This window comes from Microtus pennsylvanicus, chromosome 3 (genome assembly GCF_037038515.1).
Source record: "Microtus pennsylvanicus isolate mMicPen1 chromosome 3, mMicPen1.hap1, whole genome shotgun sequence".
Taxonomy (NCBI): domain Eukaryota; kingdom Metazoa; phylum Chordata; class Mammalia; order Rodentia; family Cricetidae; genus Microtus; species Microtus pennsylvanicus.
Window position 1 is genome coordinate 61,904,412 of NC_134581.1, and position 20,388 is coordinate 61,924,799.

The window sequence follows — 20,388 nt, forward strand, 5'->3', positions numbered from 1 at the left end:
GACCCAGTGCTGAGGGAACTTGTCACAGCTCAAGCTCTTACTAAAAGGGTGCACATCCTTAGGAAGGCTTTGCAGAAGAAACATGCCTGGGCTGAGTTAGAGGTGTCAGAAGAGAACCTAAAAAACCGATGACAGGCAGGTAGGTACTTGACTTTACGTAGACGCCTGAAAGAGGGCAGCTCCTAGGCATCCCGTGTCAGGCCTATGCTCAGACTCCTGACACTGGGGTCAATGCTGGAACTCTAGCAGGCCAGTGCAGAGGCTGAGGTGGGTGCACAGATCTGGTTAGAGAGAGTAAGCTGGTTTTATCCACCCACAGAGTGCTTTCTGGAATACTCAAGGACACAAGACTGGATCCAGTCAAGATACATATGGCAGATCAGATGCTGCAGGCTGGGGGTCAACCTAGTAAGTTAAGGATAAAGTGGGTACCTTTCATGATCTCAAAACCAAGTCCTGAGGTTGGGGAGATGGCTCAGTAAGTACAGTACCCAAGTTCAAATCCTCAGAACCCACATAAAGCTAGGCAGGTAGCACATGCTTGTAATTGCAGTACTTCAGTGAGATAGAGATGGGGTTCCCCCAAAACTCATGGCGTAGTTAGCCTGACATATACTGCAGCAAATTACAAAGAAGCCCTGTCTAAGGAGGACTAATAGAACCAATCAAAGACCCAAATATTAATCCACGCACCTTCAAACACCTGATTTTTGACAAAGAAGCAAAAAAAAAATTAAGTGGAAAAAAGAAAGCATATTTAACAAATGGTGCTGGCATAACTGGATATCAACATGTAGAAGAATGAAAATAGATCCATATCTATCACCATGCACAAAACTCAAGTCCAAATGGATCAAAGACCTCAACATAAAGCCAGCCACACTGAACCTCATAGAAGAGAAAATGGGAAGTACACTTGAATGCATTGGCACAGAGAACCACTTCCTAAATAGAACACCAGTAGCACAGGCACTGAGAGAAACAATTAATAAATGGGACCTCCTGAAACTGAAAAGCTTCTGTAAAGCAAAGGACATGATCAACAAAACAAAACGACAGTCTACAGAATGGGAAAAGATCTTCACCAACCCCACATTAGACAGAGGTCTGATCTCCAAAATATACAAAGAATTCAAGAAATTAGTTATCAAAAGAACAAATAATCCAATTTTAAAAAATGGGATACAGACCTAAACAAAGAACTCTCAACAGAGGAATCTAAAGTAGCTGAAAGACACTTAAGGAAATGCTCAACATCCTTAGTCATCAGAGAAATGCAAATCAAAACAACTCTGAGATTCCATCTTACACCTGTAAGAATGGCCAAGATCAAAATCACTGATAACAACTTAATTGGATATGGGGTAAAGGGAATACTCCTGTATTGTTGGTGGGAGTGCAAGCTGGTTCAGGCTCTTGGATATCAGTATGACGATTTCTCAGAAAATTAGGAAACAACCTTCCTCAAGACCCAGTAATACCACTTTTGGGTATATATCCAAAGGATGCTCAATCATGCCACAAGGACATGTGCTCAACTATGTTCAGAACAGCACTGTTTGCCATAGCCAGAACCTGGAAACAACCTAAATGCCCCTCGACCAAAGAATGGATAAGGAAAATGTGATACAATGGAGTATTTCACAGAAGAAAAAAATAACGACATCTTGAAATTTGCAGGCAAATGGATAGAGCTAGAAAAAATCATATTGAATGAGGTAACCCAGACCCAGAAAGACAATTTATCACATGTACTCACTCATAAGTGGTTTTTAAGCATAAAGCAAAGAAAAACCAGCCTACAAATCACAATCCCAGAGAACCTAGACAACAAAGAGGACACTAAGAGAGATATACATGGATCTAATCTACATGGGAAGTAGAAAAAGACAAGATCTCCTGGGTAAATTGGGAGCATGGGAACCATGGGAGAGTGTTGAAGGGGAGGGGAGAGATAGGGAGGGAAACAGAGAAAAATGTAGAGTTTAATAAAAGTCCATAAAAGAAAAGAGACCCTGTCTAACAGGTGGAAGGTGAGACTGGACACCCGAAGTTCTCCAGTCTCCGTGCTCTGTCCTCACAACTGCGCACAGCCACACAAGGGTCTTGCTGAGAATTCTTGGTAATGTATAGCTTCCTGAAAGAGGACAGGAGAGCTGGAATTCTTGATGGCAAAATGACAGCGCAGGCTCCATAGACAAGGTTACCTGGGAGAGGGCAGGCAGAAGAAACTGCTTATGAGCATTCTAGACTAACACAGAAGGAAAATTAGCTGGAACTAGAGCCAAGGAGAAGATGGAGTGGGCATGTGATAGGAAGAAAGGAATATTTTGGGCCAGTCAGAACAGGTTTTTCTCACCCAAAACTCTAGGAATTATACACTGTTTGCAGATCCTCCTGCAGCCTACAGATACAGTGCAGCGTACGCTGCAGATGCCCCATGAGTTAGACAGTCTGTTGCTGAGTTGTTCCCAGCCCAGAGGAGGGCATGGGTACCTCACAGCAGAAATCGCCATCCAGCATGGAACATGCTGAGACCTCAGCAACGGCCTGGCAAAGAACGGTTTCTCCAGCCCTGACCAGAGGCTTAGGAGTCATGAAGCAGCTTAGCAGAATGATCTAACCCACTCAAGAAGGAACAGCTTCTTTCAGGACTGTTTGGACCAGATCTGAAAAGAAAACAAACAAAAAAATCAGGCAACTGGATAAATTACAACAGAAATGTTTTTAAGCGATTTTTTTCTAAAGAGAGTAAGGGCTAATTCTAATGAAGGAAGAGAGAGTGAGACCTTTCTCTCTTACCGTTGTTTCTGAATCCCATGTGTGTGGCAAGGTGTCTGCCGTGTGTGTGTGTGTTTGTGTGTGTGTGTGTGTGTGTGTGTGTGTGTGTGTGTGTGTGAGAGAGAGAGAGAGAGAGAGAGAGAGAGAGAGAGAGATTCCCTTGTGACCAGAGAATATACTTTATATGATTTTATCTCTTAATTTATTAAAACCTGTAGTCTAACACATAGTCTATCTTGGAGAAGGTTCTGTATGCACGTCAGCGTGCTGTTGGAGTAAGTGTTGGTCTAAGTTGTCTAGGTCGTCTACTTACTGTTTGGTTTCTTGATGACAGGCTCTCCTATTAGTCCAGGCTGTCCTTAAACTTCTGATCCTCCTGCCTTCATCCCCCCCATTCCTGGGCTACAGGTGTGCAGCACCATACCTGGCTTTAAGCCTTCCACTTCCATGCAGCTCTTCAGTCTGTCTGCTCTGTCCAGTACTGAAAGGGAGCACTAGTCGGCAATTACTGTTGACTTGTCTACTGCTTTCAGGTTTACTCCATGCTTTTGAGGGTAGGTATTTTTATAAATGTTACATTTTTTATTGATTAACCCTTTTTCTTTATAAAATGCCCTTGGCTTTAGCAATAATTCTGTTTTAAAGTCTGTTTTTGGTATTAGAATAACACTCTGGTCTTCTTTTGACTGTTGTTTACCTGGTCTATCTTTCACATTCTTTTATTTTCAACCTGGTGATATATTTGTAGGTAACATCTATCTCTTGTAGACAGTATACAGCTAGATCATGGGCTCTAATCTGTTCTGCAAGTCTTTTGCTCTTAATTTGAGTGTTTAGTCTTTTTACATGTAATGCACTTGCTGATAGGGCTGATATGGTAGGAGTTACACCTGGCATTTTCCTATTTGGTTTCTCTGTGTCTTTCTTTTTAAAATCATTTCATCACTCTGTTTCTGACTTTTCTGTGCTACAGATATTTTCTTCTTTGCCATTTTTGTTATCTACCCATAAAACACAAATTGTTTTTTAAAAAATGGCAAGTTGGACATCAGCAAAAATATTCAAGGACCGAGCTGAGCTGGCACCTCCCTTCACTGGTCCTGGGAGAGCCCGCCCTGCCTCTCACTGGCCACTGAAGCAGAAGAGCTGACCCCCACCCCTCACAAGAGAACCGGCCCCACACTTAGAATAGATGGTCCCACCTCTCACCACTGGGTGTGGGAGTAGAGGAGCTGGCTCTGCCCCTCTCCCAGATGGGGGCAGTCCCAGAGGCTCAGACTGACTTGATTGTCTACCATCCAGACCCACATCCAAGGCACACACCATCATCTACTCATCTGTGGCCTGCCCGAGTGCATGAAGGATATCAGGAGTTTTGATGAGGGTCCGCATTGATGGTGTACCAGAAGCCAGAGGCCTTGACCCTGACCAGCAACTCATTGAATGAACATTTGCAAGTAAAGCTGAATGGACACACTGAATCTCCCAAGGCCACTAAGATGAATGAAGAGGTGTTGGAGAGGTGGGAAAGACAAAGGGGCAAGGTGGGGTTTTGCTTGTTTTGTTTTAATTATTTTTTAAAAATTTTCTTTTGGGAGAGATTATATGGGTGTGAGGAGCAGATATGGAAGGACTGGGAATTAGCGGGATTGGGGTACATGATGTGAAACTCTCAAAGACTCAATATAAAAAATATGTTTTAAAAAAGTTTGACCTTAGCCAGGCAGTGGTGGCACAGGCCTTTAATCCCAGCACTCGGGAGGCAGAGGCAGGAGGATCTCTGTGAGTTCGAGGCCAGCCTGGTCTACAAGAACTAGTTCCAGGACAGGCACCAAAAACTACAGAGAAACACTGTCTCGAAAATCAAAAAAAAAAAAAGTTTGACCTTTTACAGACATAAGAAAATAAAAAGGTAAGTCACAAACTCATAGAAAATATTTCCCGATTGTTCTATAAAGTTGAATATTGAATCAATGTTGAATATCAATGTTGACTATTTTAGTTATAATTCAATAATAAGGATATCAAAGGCTTAATAGAAACAACCATGTAAAAATTTAAATAGTGATTTTTACCAAAGAACATATTTGGATAGAAAATAGATACCTAAAAAGATGCGTGGTATCTTTAGTACTTGAGGAAACGCAGATTTAGCATTACATACCTGTAGAGTGGTGATGTTGCAGCTGTCAACTGAAAGTGTTGGGATGTGAGGTGACTAAGATACCTGTAAAACTGCTGATGAAATGCAAGAGTCTGGAAAACAGCCTGGCAATTTCCTATAAAATTACAAACATACTAATCATATGACTCAAGAGAACCATTTCTGGGTATTTATGATCAATGAAAACCTATATTCATTTCAAAATCATTAGAAGAATTCATTTTAAGTGTTCTCACCACAAAAATATGATATATGAAGTAATACATGTTAATTAGTTCAATTTAGCCATTTCACTAAGTACATAATTCAAAGAATCATGTTGTGTATGATAAATACATGTAATTTGTGTTTGTCAATTTAAGTGTTTTAAAAATCCACATTCATATGACTTGAACACAAATATTTGTAGAAGCTTTATTCTTAATAGCCAAAAATAGAAACAGCCCAGTTGTTCATTGATGGTTGAATGAATAAACAAATCGTGACTGAGCCATACATGGGAGTAGAGCATCCCACAGGCAGAGCTTGGAAGCATTAGTAGATGAAGGATGGGGCAGGCATAAGCCAAGTACTCCATGAGTTCACTTACATGAAATAACAGACTGCCGGGAATCAAGCAAGAGGAAGAAATTGAAGGGGATGGGACGGAACCATGGAAACATTCTATATCCTAATTGTTGTCGTGGTTGTAAGACCTTGTGGAAGTAGACACTTACAATCGGTGAATTTTGCCACACATGAATTATACCTCAGCAAGAAACATAGATAAAATTAGCAATAGTAACAAAAATATGAGAAGCTAGGAACAAATCCAACGAAATGTAAAACCTTGATGAAGACAATTTTATAAAACCATGTTGAAAGAACTGGCCAGGATGTTAAGGACTGGTGTTGCTAATTTGTTTTAACTATCAACTTGACAGAGACAGCTCAGAATCTCCTGAAAAATTATACAAGAAGATGCAGCCCGCTGTGGGTGGCACCGTTCCCTAAGCAGGGAATCCTGAACAGTCTAAAAGGAGAAAACCAGCTGAAGGTAAGCAGTAAGCCAGGAGCCATGTGTCCATTCTCTCTCTGCTTTTGACTGTGGGTATAGCACTTGAAGCTCCTGCCTTGACTTCCCTGTGATAATGAACCTGGACTTGTAAGGCAAACAAGCCCTTTCTCCCCTTTGTTTTTAGTCAGTTTATTTTATCATGACTATAGAATATACAAAAATAAACTGACACTGGCAAATAGTCTAAGTATCCCCACCCTACACACACAACCTCCTTAGTAGTTGTGTTGTGGCCCTGAGGCAATGGGCTACGAGAAAAGTGAGTAGATCACATACATAACAGAGTATGAGTGGTATTGTAAGCAAAGATGGCACTAAGGAACTTTCCAGCATTGGAAATGTATGTGTTAGTGTCAAAAAAGATGGGAGGAGAGAGAGGAAGAAGATATTTGTGACACATAGTTAATAAAATATTTATTTTGCTTTCCTAATAGACGTGTGTTTTAAAAAAGGTCCTACAAATCAACAAAAAGACAAATGACAATAGAAATGGAGCAAACACATGAATTCATATTTCTCAGAAGTAGAAGCATAAATGGCAAATTAGTATATGAACAAAGACCCAACCTCACTAGTAATTAGCGATCTGCTCATTAAAACACAATTAATAGCAATGAGACTGGGGGAAGTAAGAAGCCTGATGACTCCAGTTACTGGCAAGAATGTGGAGCAAGAATAACTCATACCCTGCAGGTGGGAGTGTAAATTGTTTGAACTACTTAAAACAAGTTGGCATTATCTTATAAAAAGAAGATAAATTGGCCCATGACTCATATATTCCACTACTGGATATGGAGCCTAGAGATGAGCTTCAACGGGAGCCTTGATCAGGAGTTTTTATAGCAGCGTCTGCAAGGGTGAGAACTAGAATTGCCTTTCCCATCCCCAGACTGGAGTCCTATGCAGGTAAAGAAGAGGCTATGAGTTCTCTGCATCCACAGCATCCCAAGGTGATGCTTTCCCATGTAAACATAATAGCATGCACAGCATGGTATCATTTATGTAACAAGCATTTAAAACTATAAATGTGTTCAGTGGAATACAGAGATAAAGGGAGTTTGACCTACCCCATTACAGACAATAAAAAAGATACTCCTTGTTGTAACAGGGGCTTATGTTGTCCAGGCTAGCCTCCAACTGGTTATGTAGCTGAGGCTAGTCTTGTCCTGATCCTCCTGCCTCCATCTCCTGTTTCAAGCATGTACCACCACACCTGGTTTTATGCAGTACTGGGGGTTGAACCCAGGACTTTATTACATGCTAGGTGAATACTCTGCCAACTGAGTGACGTCCCCAAGCCTAGAGACCAACATTGTGGAGAAATTTAAAACAGTGACAGAACTATCTTTTATCACATACAGAAATTCTGAACGAAATTATTAACAGCATCCTTCACCTGACCAAGAAGCTCCTTCTAAATTCTCCTCAGCCTTGGCATGCAACCAAGTACATTCTACAGAGGCCTTATTTCCGTAGTAAGGAGGAGTAAAAGCTAGAGCTCACGTAAGTGGTTTTGCCTGGGGAAGCAGGGCCGCAGATGGTCACAGAGAAGATGCCTTCAAAGGTGTTCTTTATGTTCTGTTCCTTAAACTAGGTGATTAGTAAATGGTTAGTATTGTTAATATCGTCACATGGACTGTGTCTTCTGCCTCTCTGAAATATTCCACCTTCGAGAGAAAGAATTGAAAAAGCAAAGTCAACAGGGACAGGGGTCAGCAGGGGCAAGAGTCAGCAGGGCAGAGGTCAGCAGGGACAGAGGTCAACAGGGACAAGGGTCAGCAGGGGCAGGCAGGGGTAAGAAGGGGCAGATTCAGCAGGGGCAGAGGGAAGGAAAGGCAGGGGTCAGCAGGAGCAAGCTCTGAGCTCCACTGGGAGCCATGATCAGCAGTGGATGGAAACGCCTACGCCCATCAGAAGAATATAAGGAAGTCCCAGACAAGGCTCAGGGCATGGGGAGCCTGGGTTGAGATGAAGTGTGGGAGGCTTCTGCCTTCAGAGGGAGAAAGGCCTGGGCAGGGTGAGGTCACTCTAGAAGGGGTATATGGAGTGACAAGATAGGGCCAAAATCAGAGGCCCCAGCAGCACCAACCTTTGGGAAGAAAAGGACCCATTACAGCTGAGTCCGGGTTGAGTAGGGAGAGCTGGCACCCCAAATCTGGAGAGAACCTGACCATCGGGGTCTGACATTGAGAAGAACAGCAAGTCCAGGCATGAACACCAGTCCTGGATTCTCCTATGTGGACCTAGAGGACTGGCTCAGAGCCTTTCCCTGGGAGAAGTGGAAGCCGCATTGCTTAGGAAGAAGTGACCCCCAAGGTAGGAAATGAGGCCAGAGAGTTGAGAACACCCTTAGGCACTTCTGCTGAGGAAAGCAAGGTGTAGTGCCTGGGATGAGACATGGCTTCCACGGAAGATCGGAGGATTCTAAGTCTTTTGAACCAGGCCTGATGCAGATCTAAAACCTTAGCTACTCAAGAGGAAGTGGAGGCAGATGGATCATTAGTTCAAGGCTTGCCTGGGCGACAGACTGAGTTCTGGGTGACTTAGCAAGACCTTTCTCAAGAAACAAAACACAGGGGACATAGCTCAGTGGTACAGCATTTGCCTGGTGTGTAGAAGGCCCTGGGTTTGATCCCCAGGACCACACCACACACACACACACACACACACACACACACACACACACACACACACACACTTGAATTTTCCAGTCCACTTTAGTGCCACTGAGGTTCAAGAGGAGCCTTGTGCCTTCTTACCTTTCTGAGCGCCAGAAGAAAAGTAACTGTCCCATGAGGCTAAAGCTGTGGGAGAGGTGGAATCTCCAGATGTGGGGAGGAAGGAGCATTTTATTGACTTTATAACTGTTAGTTCAGGATAACAGGAGAACAAAACAACCGCCATGTTCACTGTGGGTTTTAATTCTATACAGACCATCACTCTATATTATAATCGTCTGCACCCAGGACCCGACTTCCTCCCCGCTGCCTCTGCTGAGCACATGGGCAAGGCCTGAGTCTCCTGGGTGAGTAAGCTTCCAGCTCCGTCCACTCTGGCTGAGGGGCATCTGGTGAGCAGCAGTTCTGAGCCTCCCACCCCTTTTCCCGTGGCTTAGTTATAAAGGCTCCGTCTGACTTTAGAGTTGGCGGGAGAATAAAATGAGACAACAGAAAACACCCAGCGCTTGGCATACAGTAGGCAGTTACTAATTGCCCCCTGTGAAGTCTAGGAACATAACAGTTAACTGGTGTAGCCACCCACTTCGAGTTTGATTAGGACCTGTCTCTAATCCCACCTCATCCCACTACGCCTGCAAAGGCTTCCCCTGGCCCCAGAGGTCACTGTGGTCCAGCCTAAGTTGCCTCCACAGCAGCTGAATATAGCCCCGCCTATGCCATGCCAGTGGGGTCCCTAGAGGAAGCACTGCCACATAGCCACAGGGGGCAGTTGTCATGGGGACGCTGGGCCTGCTGAGCTGTCTGCTTAGCAACAGGACTCCCAGGTCTGTCACCACGGAAACAGCCTAGGCAAGCAGTGATGGGGAACAACTGGCCAGGTTCCCTGCTCTTTCCGGAGGATTTCCCCCTCCTTAGGCAGACAGGATGGTATTCCCCCAGCAACCAGGAACCTGAAAACTGGTCTTCCGATCCCAGACACCTGCCCTATCTGTCATGGCCCAAAGGCCTTCAGGTGTCCTCTGCAGCCAAGCGTTAGGTAGAAAGGTAGTGTGTGAGGTAGAAGTTGGTGCTATACCACCTCCAAGCTCCAGGTCTGCCCTTGGGGTGCTGGAGCCCCACATCTGTACTGGGTCACCTCCGGCCCACACGCACCCTCCCTCTTGCAGCAAGAGGCCATGCCCCTGTTCAGCATCTAGGTGGATGGAGTTCATGTGTCCATGTACTGGCCTCCTCCTCCTTCACAGAGACTGTGGAGCCCTGGCAGAGGCTGGGAGGAGGACCTACGTCAGGGTCCCCATCTCTACTTCCCCCTAAACTAGTGACATTGGAATAAACTCTCACCCTCTTCAAGGGCCACCAAAGGTTGTACATGGGTGCACACTTGTCTATAGTCAGGCCTCATACTCCCACGCACACTTCTGCATGCAACTCAACTCCACGCTTCTGGTGGGGGGCAGGTCCATGCATGTGCACCCATAGGCGCTCAAGAGGCAGTGTCCCACACCCTCTCTGGAAACTCCAGGTCTCCCTGTGAACCTTACCACCCCCATCTCTGACCCCCAAATAAGTCAGCATTTGCTGGAATTTTTTTATTTAAATAAAATATACAAGACGGTGTGTTTAACCGTTAGTTTTCTGTTTTAAAAGTGGAAGATTTGAAAATTGCTTGTAGAGGTTGGGGGTGAAAGGTCCTGCTGACTGGACTTGGCCTCTCCATAGTCACCAAGGAGTTGGCCAGTGGTCAGAGCGTTTATAAAATGCATGTGTGGGTAGAGAAGAGTGGCTAGGCCAGGCCTGATGACAAGGGACTCCTCACTCCTCATATCCCAGGCTCTCCATCCCCTCTCCTATGTCCTAGGATGGGATACAGGTTTGGGTGGAGTCCTGCTGGTTCCTTGAGCCGCCTTCCTTGAAGGCAGGGTACAGAACTCTGGTCTGAGAACTGCCGGGGTCTGGGGAAGCTTCTCTGGTCCCCGTATAGACTAGGGCTCTGCTGATTTCCTAGGGCCTTCATCCCTTCTCCCCTAAATTATTGCATTCCACACCCTACAGACCATAAGAGAGGGATTCCCTAGGGGCATCCCAGGACCAAACCTGCTCATGCCACCATTCTGGCCAGTGCATGAGGACCATGGGCATGGTAGAACCAGCCCTCCTCATATTGGGCCTCAAAGCCCTACCAGCTTAAACCCATAGACAGGGTCCTGCTGGAGAAGCTGATCAAACCTCAGGAGACATCAGAGTTGCTCTCATGTCTCTGGAGTCTGCTCAGGCTGCTTGGTGCCTTCGAAGCCAAACCCACACACCAGTTTGACCTGTCATCCAAGGCCCTCCTCTGGTCCCCAGCCTGAATATCCCACCCACCCCCCATAGCCCAGCTCCACAACTCCACATCACTACAATAGCCTCCCCCCATGCACTCCCTCTTTCTTCTCCTTACTTACTCTCCCACTCTTCCTATAGCTCAAGGCCTGGCTCAAGCCCACCACTGGCCATGCATCTTCCTGGGGCCGTGACGGAGGCCCAGCCACCTCCCGAGTCCTGAGATTTTAAGTCTTGGAGCCGTCAGCTGAAGTTCCCTGGGCTCTCGCCATAGTTCACTGGAGCAATGAGCTAAGTTTATGGGGGGCAGGGTGGCGAAGAAACATGATTTATTGAGCACCTACTCTGCTGTGTGCCAGGCACTGGGTTGGGCATGTCGTGCCTTTTTTCTTATCTGGTTCTCACTGGTCATTGTGAGGAGGCTCCACAGTTGTTCTTATTTCACTAACGAGGGAACAGAAAGGTCAGATAACTTGCCCAGGGCCACACAGCTAAGAAGTGGCAGAGCTAGGATTCTTATTGATGCCTGACTGCCACCAAGTTCCCATCTCTTCCTTCTGTACTTTGCTTAGGGACCAAAAACAAGGACTCTACGGAACACTGTTTTCTGTACAGGAGTACAGGCTTTAGCCTTAGGGAAGTGATGTGCAGCTCAGCCCAGCCCAGCTCTGCTGCTCCTGGCTATGTGTGTCTGGAAAAGTGACCTCGACCTCAGTTTCCTCACCTGTGAAACGGGAAAAATCAAAGTATCCACCTCACAGCCTGCGGGTAAGCGTAACCAGTGCTTGGCACAGAACAGACTCAATAAACAGAAGCTCCCCTCACCTCCCATTGCACAGCTGGAGAAACTGAGGGCCACGGAGGTGAGACAGGTGTGCTTGAGGCCCTGGGAGGTGAAAGGCTCAGCCTGGGGTCTTCCCCTTCCGTGGGACTAGAGGTGGGACGACAACTGGGTTGCAGCCCAGAGATAGGGAAGGAGGGTCTGCTGCACGGTTCCAGGGGTTCCCTTCCCTGAGGGCTGGGAGGGAGAACTCCCCCCAGAGCCTGCAGTGCCCAGCCTGCGGGCCACAGCAGATCGCTGATGTAAGGTGATCCGGGTGTCCTGGCAACATGGGGTTAAACTAGACTGCACACGCATGTGCGCACGTGGGAGCCGATATCTACACAGCTCTACAGAGCACTACATAGCTATACATAGACACATCTTACATACATATACATATTCATATACATATCTTGCTACGTTTACAGTAGAAAAAAAAATGCAGGGCCCTTAAGGACCCTGTGTGTCCCAGGGACTCTGGCACAGGAGGCTCCTGAGAACACACCCTAGGGCAGCCCCAGCAGAGTGGGCTCCAAGTTCACAGCCAAGGGACTGATGAGCTCTTGTTCTAAAGAACAATACAATGACAGGTCTGTGCTGGGACCCCGAACATGGGTCACCCCACCCCTGCCTGGCCCCCAGAGACCCTGCCTGCCTCCCTTTGACTGTTTCCTTTGGGCCTTGCTGCTCCCCTCCCTCCCTCCCTCTAATGCTGAGTATTAAAATAGTCTATAAAAGCAAGTGACCAAAAATCTATAGCTCTAAGAATACCTGGTTATTTTCTGCTGTCTTTTTGTTTTTCTGGGGTATTTTTTTAAATGGTTATTATTGTTATTGGTATATCTCCTAATCACAGTTAAACCTGAAGGAAGAAAGGAGGGAGAAAAAAGAAGGGGGGAGGGTCCACCTCATAGGTTAGACGGCAGTTTGGAGCGCACTGGCTCAGACCTAGCCCCAGGTTCCCTCTGGGGTGCGGCAGTCAGCGGAGGCCCTCCAGAAGAGGCGGCTCTTGCCCCGAACAAAGAAAGTGGGGGTGGCAAAGAACCTGAGGATGTCTTCCGAGGCAAAGTGACATGCTGGCCTGGGATGGCACCATAGGGCCTTCCAGGAGGCCCAAGGCCCCCACTGCTCCCGGTGCCACCCCCAGCTCTGGGGAAGAGTGGGAAGGCAGCCACTGACTCCCCTGAGGAGTGAGGGGAGGCCCTGCGGAGAGTCTGCGCCCCATCCTGGGGGAGGGCTGGCTGGGAGGCTGAGATGAGCTTCAGGTCCTGTGTGAGGCGGCCCGGAGTGAGGGGCGATGTACCCCTGCGTTGTGGGACCTGGGGAGGTGGAGGGCTGGATGCCGGTGGCAGGAGCAGGGAACCATGGGAGCCAGAGGCCCGGGGTGGGGCACTTGGGAAAGTTCTTGGGGGGCCCGGGCTATGACCTGGAGGGCTGATGCCTCCTCGGGGGGTAAAGGCTACTGGAGAAGCACCCCCAGAGGCGCCTGCCATGAAGGATGGCCGTTCAGGCCGTGAGGGTGTCTCTGGTGTACTTGGTGGACCCGCTGCCAGACCTGGGGATAACTCTCCAGGAGGCTGGCCCAGCTGCCCAGGGCTGGACGATGGTGACCTAGAGGAGGGCGGAGGCGGCAAGAAGTGCTCCAGGAGTCCCAGGCCTCCTCGGGCCCCAGGCAGCTGGGGTGGCGGCTGGGCAGCCTGTGGGGAACGAGTGCCTGGCTGCAATGGGGTGAGCAGCGGGGAGTCAGACGATGACAGGGAGCCACCTAGCGCCTTGTGAAAGTGGCCGAACCCAGCTGTGGGGGCAGCAGCTGCAGAGGTGGATGGTGTGGGGGCTGGTGGGGAACCGCAGGCCCCTGGAGGCGGGGAAGAGCTAGAGGAGGGCAAGAGAGGGCTCAATCCAGGAGGTGCGGAGAATCCAGCCAACTGTTGGATGTGGAAGGAAGATGAAGACGGCGTATCCACCTGTGATGGGCTGCTCGCAGGCGAAGCGGAGCCCAGCGCAGAAGGAATCAGGGACTGCAGCCTCCTTGGGTGTCTCGGTGTCTGTCCAGCCCCTAGGTTGCCTAGCCCAGGTCCCGGAGGGGGCCGGAAGATGGCGGCGGGCAGGCGAGGGTGGTGTGTGAGCGCTATGGCCACCGATGTAGTAGCAGCAGCAGCCTGCAGCGGCGCCTGGATCAGTGGGGTCCATATGACGGGCGTGGGGGTTGGGGTGGCTGAGGCAGCAGCCTGGACTCGGTGAGCGCAGTGGGCCATCTCTCGGTCATGCCGTACGATTTGCTGGATGATCTCGTTCTCCTGGTAGTTGAAGACGCCTGAGTTGAGATCGTGCTGCACCTTATGGAGGAGGATGGAGTTCTTCTTGCCTGAGCCACAGAACAAGAGCAGACACTCAGGCCACCGCAGGAGGGGGAGTGGAATGCAGAGTATGTGCTCGCTTGCTTCCCTGCCCTCCCACCTGCACATCCTGCCCCTCACCTATGCGGTCCAAGCGATCCAGTGCAACAGTCTCAAAGGCCCTTCGCATCATGGGATATTCCTCCAGCACCTCATTAAAGTTGTCCACGCTCAGGGAGTAGAGGCGGCAGTAAGTATCCGCCCTCACACTGGCTGTGCGCCGGCCTCGGGTCAGCAAGCAAATCTCTGCGGGGATAGCAGGACTCAGGGTTACTTAGACACAGAATATCCATGCCACCCAGAGCTGCGCCATCCCGACCTTGGTCCCCATTGCTCGGTACAGTGAGCTCACAAAGCTGTCTGCTAGGTTGTAGCCATACTAGGTACCAGCCCAGACTCCACCTAATAGATGTCGGGCTGTTTCTATCTCTGGGGCAACCCCTCTTCAACGCCAGTGCCCACTCCATATTCCTGTGTTTGAGATCCCCACAAGACGACCTGGTACTTAGAAGTGGGGCTCTGGGAGGTGATCCATGCCCTTGCAGAAGAGGTTAGAGAGGAGCAGGTCAAATGGCTCAGCAGTATGGCACTTGGTCAAGTCTGATGATGTGAATTGGATGCCCAGGACCCACGTGGTGGAAGAGGAGACATGGCTGCCCCAAGTTGTCCCTAACCTCCTAACCCCCTAACCAAGGTGTCATGGTTTGTGAGTGTGGGTGGGTATGGGTGGTGTATGCAGGCTCATGCATGCACACCGATATAATAGAAGAGGCCAGGAAAACAGCACACATGCTCTTTCTGCCATCTGAGACACAAGAAAGCAATAGTCTATCACGAAGAGAACCCTCCATGGAACCCACCAGGCTAGCACCCTGGCCTGTGACTCAGAGCTGAGAAACCAAGTTCTATGGTGTGTAAGCCACCAGCCTTATGTACTTGGTATAGCATGTCTCACAGACAGATGATACCCACGTCCAGGCTGTGGCCACGAAGGGCCCTCCGTGCTTATGATCTCAGGGAATCCCTCCAGCTTAGCTTCTAGTCATGATTGTCCTCCTGGGGGCCCCTGGCAGCCTCACCTCCAAAATAGGAGCCGTCAGCCAGCTTGGTCTCCTTGTTGCCCTTAGTGAGCACACTGACAACGCCGTGCTGGATGAAGTACATCTTCTTGCCAATGGTGCCTTCGCGGATGATGTAATCCCCAGGCTGGAAGACCTCAAAGCGCAACTTGGTCAGCATGGACGTCACAAAGTTGGGGTCTGCATTGGCAAACAGTGGCATGGAGGCCACCAGCTTTCGGCAGTTAAAGTTGATGATCTCCTGCTCCACAGATGGCACAGGTTGGGATACAGAAAGGAAGAGGTGAGGAAACTGTATGTCAGCATGGCCTGGCATGTGTGTGCGCACGCGCGCGCGCACACACACACACCCCGCCCAGGCTGTCCACAGCTCACCTCTCGTAGTGGCTCACTCAGTTCACCCAGGATGCTTTCCTCATCAAACATCTTGCCCTGGTAGCGGTGTTCATAGTAGTCATGGATGCGCTGCCGCGTGTCGGGTGGGAGCTTGTGGAAGGACATGTACTGCTCCACCTGCTTATACTAGAGGCAGAACAGAACCGGGTATCACTTCCCAGCACCCCAGGCTAGTGGTGAGAGACTTTCTTAGCCAACTTTGGCTCATTGTAATGTAATCACATTGTACCCGCAATAATGGCCCTGACTCTGTGGGGTGATGGAGGTGGGGAGATTGTCGGAAACTATGAAGGTAAGTGGGAGCAGGGACTGTCCACGGACCAGGAGAGTGATCAAATTTCCTTTAGACATCTGGTACTTCTATATCATGCCGGAGTCACCAACTCCGGACGAGAAGGCGCCCACTCCTGCCAGGAGTGGCGACAGGCCCAGTGACAGGAAGTACACCTGCACGGGGCAGAGCACAAGACAGGGAAGTGACGGCTGACCCTTTGCGAGGCTTGTCTGTAGATAACGCCTCAGCTGAGACCTTCAGTCTTTTTTGGTTTTGCTTTTTGTTTTTGTTTTGTTTGTTTGATTTTGTTTGTTCAAGACAAGGTTTCTCTGTGTTGCAGCCCTCGCTGCCCTGGAACTCATTCTGGAGACCAGGCTGGCCTTGAAATCACAGAGATCTGCCTGCCTTTGCCTCCCAAATGCTGGGTTTAAAGGTGTGTGCCACTACCGCCTGGCTGAATCTTTTTTTTTTTTAAGGCAGCTCCAGTCCAGAGGGACACAGGCCTGGCAGGGCAGTAGCTTCCTGACCAGCCATTGTGATGCAGGCAGCCTGTACATTTGGAGCTGTGTTTTAGAGAATTACATCTCAACAAACGGAGGAACATCAGGCAGGAGGGAGAAGGCTGTTGAAATAGTCCAGGGAAGAGCTGGGGGGCAGGGGACCAGAGAGGTAAGACATTTGAGATGACTTCCTGGGTAAACAGGAAGGCTCGATGAGCCAGGAACCCAGAATAAAATAAGGGCGATTCTCGAAGAAGTCACAAGCAGCTTCACTCTGGCCGTGGGGTAGCAGACCACAATGTCATTTCTACATAAATCCCTGCTATGTATACCACAGGCTGGGCCCTGAGCTGACTACAGACTGATTCTCACCTAAGCCTGGCCTGAGTCCTGTGCCCTGACTCCCATCTCTCCCCATTAGTGCTCTCCTGGAACACTGCTTCCTCCACCTCCTCCACACCACTGCCTATGCACCTCATGACCACTGGCCTATAATTCTCTCTTGCTTCCTCCTTCTGCCTCCTCAGACAGGCTTTCCTACTGTCTTCTGGCCTGAGCTTTTCTCTTAACATCCTAGGACCTGGACCTCCACACCTGAGTGAATGCCATCTGTCAGTCACCCTTCCAGGGGACAGCAGCCAAGGCAGACCAGCAGGATCAATGGATCCTGAGGTTCGCCGTGTGCTAAACACAGTGGACGAGAGTTGGATCCTGCCCTTAAGGAGCCAGAGCAGGGACAGGGTAGATGCACCATCACCACATAGCTGTATGTGATTATTTAGTTATGGGAGGCAAAGTGGGGTGAAAGAGCTGTAGAGGGTGCCATGGGGTCACATGACAGACTGGGACTAAGTGGGTCACAGAAAGTTAAGTTCAAGATAAGACACAGAGAAGGCAGGTGAAGGAAAGGAAGAGATATTCTGTTGTTAGAGCCTTATCTAGGCCTGAGGCAGGAGCACCTACGGAGACCAAGAGTGTGGGAGACCCAGTATGAATTGAGCTGAACATTAGTTGAATTGTGGCGAGTAAGTGCAAGGTGAAAATACCTGTCTAGGAGCAACGGGAAACCTTCACAAGAAGTGTTACACAAGGAACGATTCTGTGTGTGTGTGTGTGTGTGTGTGTGTGTGTGTGTGTGTGTGTGTGTATACATAGGAAGAGCTGGTATAGAGTCCAGCCTGGCTTCATATAGGCTGGACTCGAAGTCCCTGTGAGGCTAAGGATGGCCTTGGAACATTTGATCGCCTTGCCTTTACCTCCCGAGAGCCAGAGTTACCGCACATACCAACACACCCAGTTTATACAGTGCAAGGATCAAAGCCAGGTCTTTGTGTATGCTAGGCAAGCACTCTACCAACTGAGCTATATCCCTAGTCGGGTCTGGAATTGTTGATCCTCCTGCCTCAGCCTCCTGTGTTACAGGCATATGCACGGGAGTGAAGGGAAGTTGCTATTCAGTTTGTGAATGTTGAATTGCCTATTCTGTATGAATACAGTGCTAACTGGCTTAGCCCTCACAGATCCCAGGGCAGATCTTCTCATACAGCCCTGTTCTGCACAGAGAGAAGTGACAGGACCACACACGGAGTTGTCAGAGGAGAAGCTAAGGGGACCGAGGCTGACTAAATCAGGCCATAGTCCTCAGTCACTACAGTCACGACATGGCTATAGTGACCCAGAGAGAAAGGGAAGCAGGGAAGCAGGGCTTTCAAGTGACCATCAGGCAGTGCCACCAAACTTGGCTGATGGCTCCTGCCTAGGGTCTGAGCTCCTGAGGTCTGTTAGTCAAATGAGCAGAATGGAGGTTTGGTATAGCAGGGGAAGTAGGTGGGACTGCCCTGATTTTACACATGATGAGGGTGAGTGGTCCATGGATCACCCAGGAAACGCAAGGGGAGAATAAAATGGGCTGGTTGTGCACCTGGGTCCCCCTGCATACAGATGACCGTGGCCTGTGAGACTAGCATGATAGAACCTAACACCTAAGAAGGCTCAACAGGATCAGAACACTTAGGGTCCTGTGGTGACAGGTGAGAGGAGGAGCCAGGTGAAGGCAGCAGTCCCGGAGACCAAGTGAGAAGTCAAGGAGTGGGAGCCCTGTCGGTTACTGTCAAGTGTGGCTTGAAGGCCTGACTAGATTTAGCAATAATGATGGCACTGGTCCCTCTGAGTAAGGAGACAAACCACCCACCCCCACTGCAGCAGAGAGGAAGGAAGGCTGTGCCCAGAGCAGAAGGTTTAAGTCAGGGACCAACAAGGTTCTCATCCAGGAAGACTCTCCAATACAGTATTGACAGTTTGTAGGCCTGGGCGCCAGCTTGCTGGCCATGTGTGCTTCCTCTTGCGCAGGTTCAGTAAGCAGGTCCTCCTGAGAAAGCCCTGGGTGGACACAATGCTCAGCTTACCTTCTCCTGGTACTGGCGCCGGGAGGAGTCCAGAGACTGGATGAGGGCAGTGGCATGACCGATGAACATGGCATAGCAGGTGGCACCTACGATCATGCTGAGCATGGTGAGCCAGACGTCAGACATGCCCACGGGCGCCTGCCGTCCATACCCGATGCACAGCATGTGGCTCATGGCCTTGAAGAGGGCATAGGAATACTGCTTCCCCCAGGAGTTATTCTGCAGACAGAGCACAGGAGGACACAATGGACGGGGCTGGGTAGAGAGAAGGCCTGGCCCGGTAGCAGGGAAGGCCCTTCTTGCTGGCACCTACAAGATCCCTTGCCAACCTTCAGGCATAGGGCTCCCCAGTGTTGCTGTCTGTGATGAACAGGGAAGCTGGTACTGGAAACCCAGGGTGGGGAGGGGGAAACAATGATCACACAGGAAGTTGTATTAAGGGGGTGAGCCAGCTGGTCCTGGTCTGACCTCAGTGGCAAGGGAGAGGAAGGCTAAATTCTTCTGGCTGGGTAACATATGGCCCCGGGCTGAGCTACCCTGCTGTTCATCCCCTATCCCTAAACAGCTGCCAAATGAAGCCCATTTCCCCACTGACCTCAATTATAAAGCCAGCGATGTTTCCCCTGGGGGGGCACGGCTCTGCAGGAGCTGACATCACTGTCCTCATTTTGGGTGAGCAGCAGTTGGGGCTTCCTGTCGCTCTCAGAACCCTGCCCTCATCTGCCCAGGGCTATGGCCCCTGATTCTCCTGCCACTCGCCCTGAAGGTGGACTCTCCTGAGTCCACAGTGTGTGGGCCGGGAGGAGGGAGATGGGAGGGAGTCTTGGCTATTTTCATCCACAAAGCCAGTCGGTGTCTGAAGGAAGGCTCCTTGTGGGAGCACTGGGCTCAGAAAGGCCATCTTTTGGATTCACCAAATTCACTAAAGGCATGTGTGGGCCTGTTACCTTCACACACAGAGAAGAAATGCCCCCATAAGAGGGACCACTAGATGAACTCTGTCCCTGGCCCTTTCCCCACTAGAGTCTGAAGGGTCGGTAGAGCTGCTCCCCAGGGATGGAAGACGCCTGGGCCCTTGCCTTGAGGATTAGGGGCAGCCCCCAACTGTCTCCTGTCAGGGCTTCCGGCCACACTGCTGAGCCTCTGGGAACAAGGGAAATTCAACCCATCTGGCTGATTCCCTTACACTTAGCTCATCAAAAGGCTGTTTTGTAAAGGTCTGTTTGATGCCAAAGATGCCTTGGGGTCTCTTTCACCTCTTTCAAAGCCAGTTTTTCATCCCCTAGGGCCCTGGGGATTTGCTTTCAGACCACACCAGACTAACTAGGAGGAGAGGCAGGGGGTTCACTAGAGACAGAAAAATACCCATAGGGAGCCCTTCTTGGGGACCCTTCCTATTTGTATCTGGGGGCTCTGTCGTATGGCTTTTGAAAGCCCATGTCCAATTCTCTCACCCACTCACAATGTTGGAGAGGGTCATTCTCCATCCTGCCCATTAGCCATGCTCAGTACT

The 20,388-nt window shown here is 49.4% G+C and overlaps 1 protein-coding gene across 1 annotated transcript in view; it reads right to left on the minus strand.

Moving 5' to 3' along the window:
* Positions 1 to 10,254: 10,254 nt before the first annotated feature.
* Positions 10,255 to 20,388, minus strand: part of Hcn4 (hyperpolarization activated cyclic nucleotide gated potassium channel 4) — a 42,105-nt gene continuing 31,971 nt past the window's right edge. Inside the window, exons 4-8 of the mRNA XM_075965713.1 lie at positions 18,876 to 19,094; positions 15,676 to 15,822; positions 15,301 to 15,541; positions 14,303 to 14,467; positions 10,255 to 14,190 (exon numbers count right to left, since the gene is read on the minus strand). Of these exons, the coding sequence (XP_075821828.1) occupies positions 12,734 to 14,190; positions 14,303 to 14,467; positions 15,301 to 15,541; positions 15,676 to 15,822; positions 18,876 to 19,094 (2,229 nt within the window). The 3' untranslated portion in view covers positions 10,255 to 12,733. The remainder of the gene's footprint in view (positions 14,191 to 14,302; positions 14,468 to 15,300; positions 15,542 to 15,675; positions 15,823 to 18,875; positions 19,095 to 20,388) is intronic.